This window comes from Cyprinus carpio, chromosome A10, assembly GCF_018340385.1.
Source record: "Cyprinus carpio isolate SPL01 chromosome A10, ASM1834038v1, whole genome shotgun sequence".
Classification (NCBI taxonomy): Eukaryota; Metazoa; Chordata; class Actinopteri; order Cypriniformes; family Cyprinidae; genus Cyprinus; species Cyprinus carpio.
In genome coordinates this window covers 7972280-7984132 of record NC_056581.1, presented here as the reverse complement: position 1 = coordinate 7984132, position 11853 = coordinate 7972280, and the positions used below count along the sequence as shown (strand labels likewise).

The following is an 11853-nucleotide window of genomic DNA, read 5'->3' as shown; positions in this document are numbered from 1 at the left end:
ATGTGTATATGTATATATATATATATATATATGTGTATATGTATATATATATATATATATATATATATATATATATATATATATATATATATATATATTCTATTTAAAATAATATATGATATAAAGAATGTTTTAATTATAAAAATTATAAGTATATTTTAAGTATACTTTATGTAGCAAGTATACAAATATTAGTGCACTAGTAGTATACTTGTAAGTGTACTATTTCAATACTCCTTGGGACTAAATTGGCCCACTTTCTAGTATATAAAAGTATACTTTAAGTATAACAGTAGTAAACTTTGAGTACACAACTAGATTACATATATGTTTTTAGTTTGTACTGCAACTATACTAAAAGTTAACTTATAGGTATACTGATATTTTACTAATTAAATACATGTAGCATTTTAAGTGCACTCTGAAGTATAGTCTCAGTAAACTACTAGTTTAGTAGGTTTATACTGCAAGTATACTAGAAAGTTTTCTTTAAGTGTACTTTACATCATACTTTAAGTATACTACTATGTTTACAATATGTACTACAATATAGCACCTCTCGTACCTTAAATAAGAAATAAGAATAGCTGCACTATGTGTGTGGAGGTGATGAACACACTGCAGAGGGGCACTTCGAACAAGGCTGTAAAAAACAGACAGAGAGCATGACGTGGAGACAGCGGACTGCAGAAAGACAGGGGAAACAGAGACATAGGAGACAACACAGAGATAGGGGACTCCAGAGAGACATTCCACCCTCTGGACCAATAATACATGAAGACAGGGTTAATGTCACACGGGGCATGATTGGAACTCTGTCCTTATGGGAAACACTGACCTTTCAAAGAGAATGAAAGAAAGAAAAGAGGAAAAGCGAGAGAGAGAGTGTGTGTGTGGAGCTGTAAAGTCAGTCAATGACAGCTGGGGTTCCTTTGAGCTCAGATTCAAGAGTCAGCAAATATGTGAGCCTCTGTATGCAATGTATGTCTAGAGGGTCGAGTTACACCCCACATCTTCTGCTGGGATGGGGAAGTGTGCTTGTGCAGGGTGTCTGCTAGGGCGCTGCTGCTGTTTGTGTCACATTACAAACCTTCCAACCTTTTAATGAGAAGTTCACACTAAAATTATCATTTACTTACTGTCATGATGTTCCAAACCCCAGAGATTCTTTGTTTCTTTGAACATGTGATGAGAAGTTAGACAGAATGTTTATGTTGGGACATACTATGGCTGTCAAAAATGTTGTACAACAAAATGACAACTTTGTGTGATGTACAGAACAAAATTAAAGTTGCTATTCACCCAAAATCCACATTATCTAGCAAGTTTTCTTTGTCGCATATACTCAGACTTGCTGTTGTGCGATCAGTTATAAGACAAATTGGCATTAATTTTTTCAAACCTGCTGCACATATATGTACATAAATGTACATAAATGCAAATTAGAGTTGAGAAGATTTTTAGCAAATACAATCAAGGTATATATATATATATATATATTTCATTTTAAATGCTACAAGTACATTTAAGCACAGTATGTACTTTTTAATTTCTATTAATCTCTGTTTTTACATATTTTTTATTTTGTGTTTATATTTTATATATATCAGTTTCAGTTGGAATAATTTACTAGGCTACTTCAACCTGAAATGATTTTATGCCAATTTTGTCAATTTTCTTTCATTTTAAGTTTTTAATTTAATATTTTATTTTATTTCAATTGACAAAAACAAATAGTTTTAATTTAAGGATATTCACTTAGTACAAAAATTAATTGTAGTTAATTTTGAGATTTGATTAAGATTACATTACATAATATATACATATAGCAAAGTTAAATGAATATAAAAATAGAGAAAATGACCATGCACAATAAATATACAATACCGACTGATAGCCTACAGATCAATCTTTAAAAAAAAATCATTAATATCGACCAATAACTATTTGTGCATCCTTGTGATTTTACAATAAAATTGGTACTTTTTGTCAAATTTAAAGCTTGACAGCATCCCTTTGACTGTCATTGGATGGAAAAGAGCATAAACATTCAACCTTTGTATTCCAAGAAAGAAAGAAAGTCATATGGACTTGAAATGATGATCAGTGATGATTTTCACTTTTGGGTGAACTAACCTTTTAACCAGATCTACACTTAAAGCCTAACCCACTCTTCAACTTCGGCTGCCTTCAGTGACATTTTATAATCCTAAGTTTATGTTACTACTCAGGCTTCAGAAAACACAGGGTGTGAGACACTAAGGAAGTACAAGTCTGTGTTTTTATGTATGTGAGGAGAGAGCTCCAAAAGCCTCTCTACACTTCCCCAAATCTAAACATGCACAACTATTACCTTCATAAATCCCTGCTCTTTCTGCCAGAAACTCCCCCTTTCAAAAACAAATGTTCCCTCTCACTTTCAAAAACACATGCAGACACGGCCATGGTTCACTGGTTCTATGCACAGCCTTCCCTGTATCTTTTTGTCTGAGGGCCACCAGGTTTTGTTTTTGTGAGGAGAAATAACAAAAGGCAACCCCTATTCCCTGACCCGCACCGCCTCCTCGCTTCTCAAAACCCCTCACACGCATTCCACACAGTGCCCGGGTCAAAGGCCACGCCAAGCACAATGACGAGTTAAAAAGGAAAGAGATGGACTGGGTGAAGTTCATTCACATCTCAAATCCAGCTCGGAAGAGAAAGTGGGAAATAGAGAGAGAGAGTTTGAGGAAAAATTTTGCTTTGGGGGCTGTATTCTTTGTCTCAATGAGCTGAGGGATACTGAGGACAATTCACCCGACCTTTAGAGTTCTAGAGAAATGTCTACAAAAACAGCATCAGCAGAAGCTGATTGTGAGGCTGACAGTATAGAATGTATGTATATATAGCAGCCTGGTGCTGGAAGTATTTTCTCAGTAATTTCTCATTTTTTTTAAACATTTAAAAAGCCTTGAACCGAATCAACCACCATCAAGATTCACTGTTTCATCCAAAGAATTTTAAAGTTGAAAAAAAAGGTACAACCCCCTTTTTAACAGTATGTGTGTATGAATCATGCAAACATTGATATTTCTTTTGAGTAATTATGCATAAATATTAAAAAGTATTAATTGTGTAGTATGGATGTAATCTGTCTGTACTACATTCATTATGTTGTCATTATCATGTGACCAACCAGCATCAGTGTCATTCACAAATCCTCTTTCATGGCCTTATGGAATAGTAAAGTATCAACTAGATGAGCACCTCAGAAGTTCTCCAGAAGTAGCAGCTCATCTGTGTACCTTTTGCCTACTGTTTTATAAATGCTACTCTTTCCACACAGGCCTGCTATTTTTTATTTTTTTTTGCCTACTACATCTTAGGAAAGCATGTATAGTATGTAAGGATGAAGCCTTCATTTTTTAAAGTGGTCATGAACTGAGAAATCAAAATTCTCTTGACATATATTGACAGCAAGAGGTCATTGAAATATGAAACATTCTGTAAGTTTCAGAACTCAAATCTTTCTCATTAGTCTAAAAACAGCTTATATTGAAGATAATCTGCCAAAATGACAGCTTGTGGAATGTGCCACTTTATGACGTAATAGTGTGGCTAAGCCCCGGCTCTGCAGAAGAAGATCAATGTCTGCTTCTACATCACTGCCTTTTTAGCCCCACCTACCTATTCGTGCATGTAATGTAAATAACAAGGCAAACACGTCTACACAGAAATCAAACAATAAAGATGGTTCCAATGAGGGGGGTCAAAACAGGACAGAAAAAAGCCTACTACTTCCATATGATGATGCTTTTTGATGTAAACAATTGAAAACATTATAAGTGGACCTCAGAGAACAGTACAAATAATAAAAAGGCAGTTCATGACCTCTTTAAGCAAATGGACAAGTCAAATTTCTTACCAAAATAAATCCTGTTTAGCAAACGAATGCAGAGAGGATGCACACAATGCCATCAAATAGTGCCATTTGCAAATTATACATTTCTATATTTACTGTCTATATCTTGTCTATATTTACAACCAATACATTTGTCAGTCCCACACATAAAATAATCAAGTTTTCACAGGTCACAAACTATCACATTACTTAACATTTATGAAGACAAATTCAGCATAAAATGAATATAAACCCTGCTCATAGCTGGTTTTAGAGGGGTTTTGACCACTTCTTTAGCTGGTCAGGCTGGGAGACCAGCAGGAACAACCAGCTTGACCAGCCTAGCCAGGCTGGGAGACCAGTTAAAACCAGCTTAGGGTTTATTTTTTTATTTTATTTTTTCAGCAGGGAAGTGAGGGACCTGAGTTTTAAACTGGCTTTTAGTCTATATAACCATAAGAGCAGAAGCATACAATTGTCTAACAATCTCTCTGTGCTCACTGTAGGTCTGTTTTGGAAAAGTTTTTATGTTAAATCAATTTCTGTATGGAGACTTTAAATGGGATTTTTACTTCCGGAAGCAGTCTGGTGCGGTTTATTGTCTGTATTGTGTGAGGACACAATCATGAGGGCACTTGTGTGAAAGACAGTGTGTACTTGTTGAAATAAGTGTGTGGGAGAAAATAAGATAATTAAAAGCTGTTGTGGTCTCTGCGCAAAGCGTGTCTCTAGAGGAAGATGCTAATCTTTATTGCTGTGTGTGTGTGTGTGTGACCTGTGTCTCTTAGGGAGGATGTCTGTTTCTGATGGAATGCTGACCTAGAAACCAGAGCATGGATAATCCTGACAAGATCACAAATCTCATTCTGTCACCAAAGGGATGATGTGTGTGAGTGTATTTGCAGTTGTGTAGGACGATAATGAAGATTACATTTTATTGCTCTGCTCCAAAACCTGGTGAGCCTTCTATGGAGACAATATTTTTAAAGCACCAATGTTGTACTGCTGACAGGAATGTAGTTATAGTAACTTAGTTGTGCTGCCTTCTTAAAAAAAAAAAAAAAAAAATTCTAAAACACACCTGTATTCCAAAGCAGCAGTGCATGTTTTTTTTTTTTTTTGCCATTAAGGGGATCCCACAAATGCACCAGAAGAAGTCAAGATGGCAGATGATACAAGAGAATGTTGATTATAAATAAATCTATAATTCAATTTAACATTTTTATCCAGCACATTTAAATTCAACACAATTATCCCGCTAAGAATGTTTGGTCCCCAGAATGTTCTTGGAACATGGAAAGTTCTGTTTGCGAAGTAAAAACGGACCATTTTGTCTATTATTTGTGCATCCTTTGTTTTCTAGGTAAATGAGTATTGTGAATTAGCTTAGCAGCTAAATTCATTTCAAATTGTTGAAATCAAATGCCAATCCAGTGTTTGGGAACATTCTGAGAATAATTATTGGTTCCCAATAAAAACAACCAAATGAAAACCATACACTAACATTACTGGAATGTTCTGTGTTTGCTCAGTTAAAATGGACTTTTGCCATAATTTTTGTGTACTGCCCTTACAAAAATTAACCATGAGTTACCTTTTTTTTGACGTATTGATTACCATTTGTATAACAGTTTTACTATAAACACAGTTTTACTATAATGGTTAAACTATGGTTAGTGTTGCAAAACCATGGTTGTTTGTGGTTACCATGGTTTAACTATAGTAACCATGCTCTTTTGGTTTTATTTTTTTTAAACCATAGTTAATTTTCATAACGGTGTGTATTTCCATGCTTATGAATATTGTACTATTAGAATATCAACATAAGAATAACAGTTAGAATGTTGCCTATGTAGGCAGCAGAGCTTGTGTGTGTATGTAGCAAAATAACCCACTTTTGCCAAATATTATGAACAATACTAAGTGTGCGTGCTAGAATTGCTAGTATATGTGTGTATGTGATTCACTGATGGTACACAGATGGTGTGAAATCTGTTCATGTGGTTTAAAAAAGCAGAGATAGTCCTGGTATGTCAGAATATCAATAAAACTTTACAGCAGTATGTGTGTGTGTGTTGACAGTTATGCAAATTCTGAAAGGGATCCTAGTGTGTAACATTTAAGTTGGTAATTAATGAAAGACCTGCTCCAGCATATGTACAGGTCAATAAACAGAAGAATTTGTAGGGCGCACACCATACACACAAACGAAAAGATTCAGTGCTAACCTCTAGGGTTGGCTCGCCTCTAGCCAACCCTCCAATTCGCTGGCGAACTCTCCACACACACAAACAGCCGAACGAAAACAAACACAGACACACACAGTTTCGCTATCTATGAGGCCCAGACGGACCCTCTCCCTTCAGGCGGCCATTGGCAAAGCGAAGGTGAGTTTCAGAGAAAGAGGAGTACACACCGTATGATACGACCTGTCAATCACGCACACAGCCTCAGAGGAGTATGGGAAAAAAATTCTGCATTTAAATTTGCCTATAATATCATATTGTGCCGGAACCACTTTAATAATGCCACGGTTTTGGGCAGAAGCATCTGTCGGTGGAGAGGGGTACAGATTCTGAATAAATATTTGAATTGAAGGGATCCGTTTAATTTCCTGGTGAATGAACCGAAAGAAAATGAATGATTCTGAAACTGATAACATGTAACAATATCTCGAATCAAAGTGTGTGTCTCCACATGCGCTTGCGCTTCTGTCTTAACAGCTTCGTCTCTGACAGCCTGTCAGAGGCCTGCTGGCTTGGATATTATTGGACGGAAAAACAACTCTATCACACTCTGCCAGAGTCTGTTTCAAGAACAAACAGACGCTCAAATGCAGCAGCCATCGGTTCTTACATCTATACTGCGAAGGGTCATGTGGGGTTTTGGTAGTGAGGGGTTTTTATGGCGCTTGTCAAAGTGCCCATTTGATTCAGTGCCCAGACTTGACGGGGGCAACACATCAAACACTGATATAGAGAGATGAACCAAGAAGGAAGACAGAACGAGCAAAACCGGGAGGGGAAGGGAGTGATTGTGCCATTAAAATGCCAGTGATGTCATCAAGCAATTATTACAAGCCAGCAGTGAACCGTATCGAGTCAATGGACAAACAGAGTAACAACAGAGGTGAACTGTGGGAAGATATTATGAGATCAAGTGAGCAAGAATGAATGAGGAAAGAGGGAAACCTAACGAAGAACTGTCAAAAACAGCAAAAAACAACAAGCAGTGGTAAAAACACCCTCTGGGAGGTTTGAGAACCACTGTTATAAAGGTGAATGATAGCCATGATAAACCAGCTCAGAAGCAAGTTTTTTAGTTTTATCAGTGAGTTTTACTGCATGGAATGTAATCTTTATTTGATAGAGTGTCTTGGTTGGAGAGAGAGAGAGAGAGAGAGAGAAAAGAGAGAGTAAAGGAATAGGTGCAACAAACAGTTATTCCCAATGTCTAATCTCAACATCTTCTTAAACGTATTAACATTTATTTAACATTGCCTGATGTTTTTTTTTTAATAACATCTCAACATAGTCCAAACATCAAGTCCTGTCCAGTACAACTGGGATTTTTAAAACACTGAAAACGTCCTCTTGAAAACAGCATTGTTTATAGAAATACTGTTGAGTTAGAAACAGTCTTTATCACACTTCAGAGAAAGGCATCTCAAATTATGATATTAGGTTAGTTGACAAATGTAAACAAATACAAGTATAATAGCCAGTATTGAATGACTATGTAAAATGTAAAACAGGGTTTGGTGTCATTTTGTGGTCACTGTTGGAAATTTTTGGTAGGTATTGAAATGCTTTGGGTGGCTTAGGTCAATACTATTCAGGCCAGATGGCTCGCCTTTGCTAAACAGAGGAGCTGAACAAAGAAGAAAAACAAAACAAAACAAACAAACACAAAAAAAACCCTGCCTAACCCATGGCCTGGCTAGCCAAAAAAGTGCTTTACATCTTTCAGGATGAAAATCAGCAGAGTATATCACATAATGCTGGTGTGAAAGAGAAATTATACATTGATGATAATAATAAAAATAAAATAAAATATAAAATATGAATAAGCCTGACAATGGTTCCTCCAGGCCTGCAGGGGCAGTAGTCTGGAAATGCATCCTTCTCGAATACCACAATATAAAAACTCCCTCAAATAACGACACAACAGTCTCTGGCTGTATCCGAAATGGCATACTTCCCTCTTATATAGTAGGAGAAAAAAAGTATGGAACAAAAGAAGTATGTCCAAATTCACAGTAATCGTAAGACAGTATAGAAAAAAGACCAGGATGACCTACTACTATCAGCGAGATCCTTAAGTGCGAATATGATGGGCAATTTACTTTTCCATGAGGCCAAGAGAAAGGACTTGTGAATGACAGAGAAGCAACACAACTGACGCTGATAGGTCACGTGACAATGGCAACATCACAGACGTACTGTAGTACTTCCAGATTACATTTATGCAGCACCACACACATTCATCCTACAGAACACACTTTTTTAGTGATTGCGAAGTAATTACTTAATCAAAATAAGTATCTACTCATGAGAGTACAGTATGTGATTTTGGACGTAGCCATTGTGAATATTGGTGCATCAGAAAAAAATCTGGAGAATATATGCAGACTTTGTGAAAAAAAAAAAAAAAAAAATCTCCCGTCCATTCATTAGTAACAAGTACCAATTATTTTGCAGACATAACTCACAAATGAAGCAGAATAAAGTTCTGCTCATAGATATCCAATTACTTGCTAATAAGCATCTTAAATACAACTCAATATCTTTATCTCTTCATTGTGATTCACACACATACAGGATGACCAATGTAGTCTGATTCCCGAACAAATGAGTACCGTAAAAGTTATTATTTTTGTTATTTCGGTCTTAAGGCTTGTGTGACTTAACTCAGTGTATTTCCCGACTCAACGTTCATATGGCAATGTTCAGATAAAGATGCACGTTTTTTTTTGTGTTTTTGTTTTTTGTAATTGGTTGTATTTATAAAGACTAATTAATTAATGACAATAGGAAAATAGAAAATCTTACCACATTTTTGACATGTTTAGTTTTTTATTTAATACATAGTTAGGACTAATTATTGGATTGAATTTGTCACCATTAAAAAGTCTGTGAAAAGTCCATCATTTGGCGACAGACTCTTAAGGACAGCAAATGCAATAAATGCAAATGTCTTTCTTCAGATGTACTAAAGGAATAGTCAATGGGACAGTTAAAGGGAATCAGAACCACAATTGTTCTTACAGCTCCCAATGCTAGTTACCATCGAGGATTACCACAGACACAAGCAGGGTAGGTTGGATAAAACTGTTTGTTTTTCCTTCATTTAATATATTCTCATTTGCTCAATCTACAAACAAATTAACACTGTTGAAAGCAATAAAACAGGAAGAATAAAAACATTTAAAAAAAAAAATCCCATGACAAAATGATAAAGGTGCCATTTCTGGTAGTTAGTCATTTATGGTAATGACGGCAAGAAATCCTTAAATCAACACAGACGTAAAGAGAGAAGTCTGAACCAAAAAGCTCGGGGTCACTCCGGCTGGTAACGTACTGTCTCTCGTGATGATGTCATGTCTCATCCAGTGAAATAACTCTGGTGAACTGTGGACCTGAAGCCTCAAGCTGGCACAGGGGTGATAATGTCAGAGATGGTTTGGAGACATCACCCGAAATGTGATAATGAGAGTCGAGAAGAGATTGTAACCAAGCAACGGATATGTGTAACACTCAAGAGGATGTGGAGAGTTTGTGACTGAGTTAATTTAGATGCACAGTTGCATTAGATCTCTTAGTCTTCAGCTTGAACCACAACTCTTTGAAACACATTCAAACGCACAGCTGAAGTCCATCTGCGGGGGTTAACACATGAAAACACAAACTGCAGTAATGTGGATGTGTGTGTTAAGTGTATAGAAGTTTGGCATTGTGTGTCTAGGGTTAGTGAGCAGTTTATCATGAAGTACACAATACTTCAAAAGGCCAGGCAGAGAGTGAGAACCCCTCAGATCATCCTGAGTGAAGGACTCCCACGCAGCGCTGAGGGGTTTTTCTCTGACCGCTTAACTTTGACCTCCAACCTCTTGGAAACCTCAGAAGAGTCTCCATCTGAAATAGTCGAACATCCGTCTACAACTCCTCCACATGCGATTCCTGCTGCTCATATAAAAATGTTTGAAAAACCTCAAAAACAAACAACCGGGTGCTAGGGAGTTGCGATAGGAAACTGATGAAGTGAAAGGAATGAAAAACTGTTTCTTTGATGCTCAATAAATAAATCAGATGGAGGTCCGAGTTCAGAAAAGACAAACATTTACAATCAGATGAACTGAGAAAAACAAAATAAAGAGGGACGAATTCACTAAACAGTTGCACTACTTTTGCACCAGTACACTCGGCGTCTCATTCACTTGCCACAATCCAGTTTAACAAGCGTTTTGTGCGATGGAATAATATTAAAAAAATTTCAGTGAATTATTAAAGCATTTTTTCTGTTTCAGCGCAAACATGCCTCCTTTCTATGAAAATTAGCCTTATTTTAGAATGCGCAAAACAACAGATCCAACTAAGCCAAAAAAGCTTGATTCTGCCAACTACACAAAAATGTTAGACTGTTCCAAAGTGCTAGGGATATTGAATTTTGTGTCTTCACCAGATCACGTCAGATGACATCTGTTTTGTCTGGTACCCAAAATTGTCAAAAATGTGCTAACATTTGAAAAAAGAAGTCTGTGTAAAGTTTCTAGTGATGATGACGTTAATTCATCAAATGATGAAAAAAGCTTTTAAATAGAAACCTATCTAGACGCACAATGGAGTCAAAACTGTTTTTGGCATTTTAAAGAGTCAGTCAGTTGTCTGGATCTTAGCGATACGGTACAGTTCCAGTAAAGTATGCCAAATTGTGCTAATCTGCAATTCAGCAAGGTGGGGAATTGTGGCGTGGAGGCGGTGTTTAGATCTTTTGATACCGGATTTCCTTTAGTGAATGGACGACTAAAACAATGCATGTGCAAATAAACAAATGCAATCAGCCAGTGCACTTTCTTGAATTTCCCCCCAGCGTATAAAAATGTAAGAAGTACTTATATTATTTATACAGGTATTCGTTGTATGAATCACTCTATACTGTTTGGTTTTGAGGATAAGCACAATAACTGAGTTTCAACCATCAGAACGGATGTTTAAACGTATCTCCAAGAAGCAGATGATGTAAATGTACTTGCACCTGAGTACATATAAAATCCGTGATCCGCGCACAGAGACACACACGTGTAAATAAACACAAACACACTGCTTTGACATTAAATCTGGATTTACCACTTTTCTGGAACTCAACTTCAGGTCCAAGTTCTAGTACTGCGAATAGGCTCTTACATATAGAGTCACTTGGACACAGCGCATGTGTGTGAGGTACCATAAATTCAGGATGGGCTGTCTGCGTGTTCGCTGATCTCATACTTTGTAGTAAATATTGGCTGGACTCTGAGGGGGCATCTCTTGAACGATGTAGACGGGGTGTCCGTAATCACCACTGACTTTTTCGTAATGGGGGCAGTACGCCGAGTCAGAGGTCCGCAGGGGAATGATGATATCACTGGGCTCTGAGCCATTATTGTTGCCCCCGCCGACTCCCGTAGCTGCCCCGCAGCTGCTGCCTCTCTTTGGGGAAAGAGAGGAGAGCGTAAGGGCGGGGTGGTGAGATTCGGAGTGCTTGGCTTTCCGTCGGCGATAACACACCACAGTGATCACTACAGCGATCAGGAGGATGAGGGCTCCCCCGGCACCGGCGGTGATTAAGGCGATGTTAGAGACGGACACGGCCCCGTTGTCTCCCCTCTCACCGGACTCACTCCCATCACCTGCTTTAGAGCCACTTTCTGTATCTGAAACAGAAAAGAGCTGATAAATCAACGACTCGACATCCACGTGCAGGACTTCTGAAGC

General features: G+C 37.3%; 1 protein-coding gene across 3 annotated transcripts in view; it reads right to left on the bottom strand.

The window, feature by feature from the left end:
* Positions 1–5053: 5053 nt before the first annotated feature.
* LOC109098462 (ephrin-B3-like) overlaps positions 5054–11853 on the bottom strand; it is a 42183-nt gene continuing 35383 nt past the window's right edge. For all 3 annotated transcript variants that reach the window (XM_042764987.1, XM_042764989.1, XM_042764988.1), the window contains one exon: positions 5054–11792. In XM_042764987.1, coding sequence (XP_042620921.1) covers positions 11362–11792 — 431 coding nt within the window. In that variant the 3' untranslated portion in view covers positions 5054–11361. The remainder of the gene's footprint in view (positions 11793–11853) is intronic.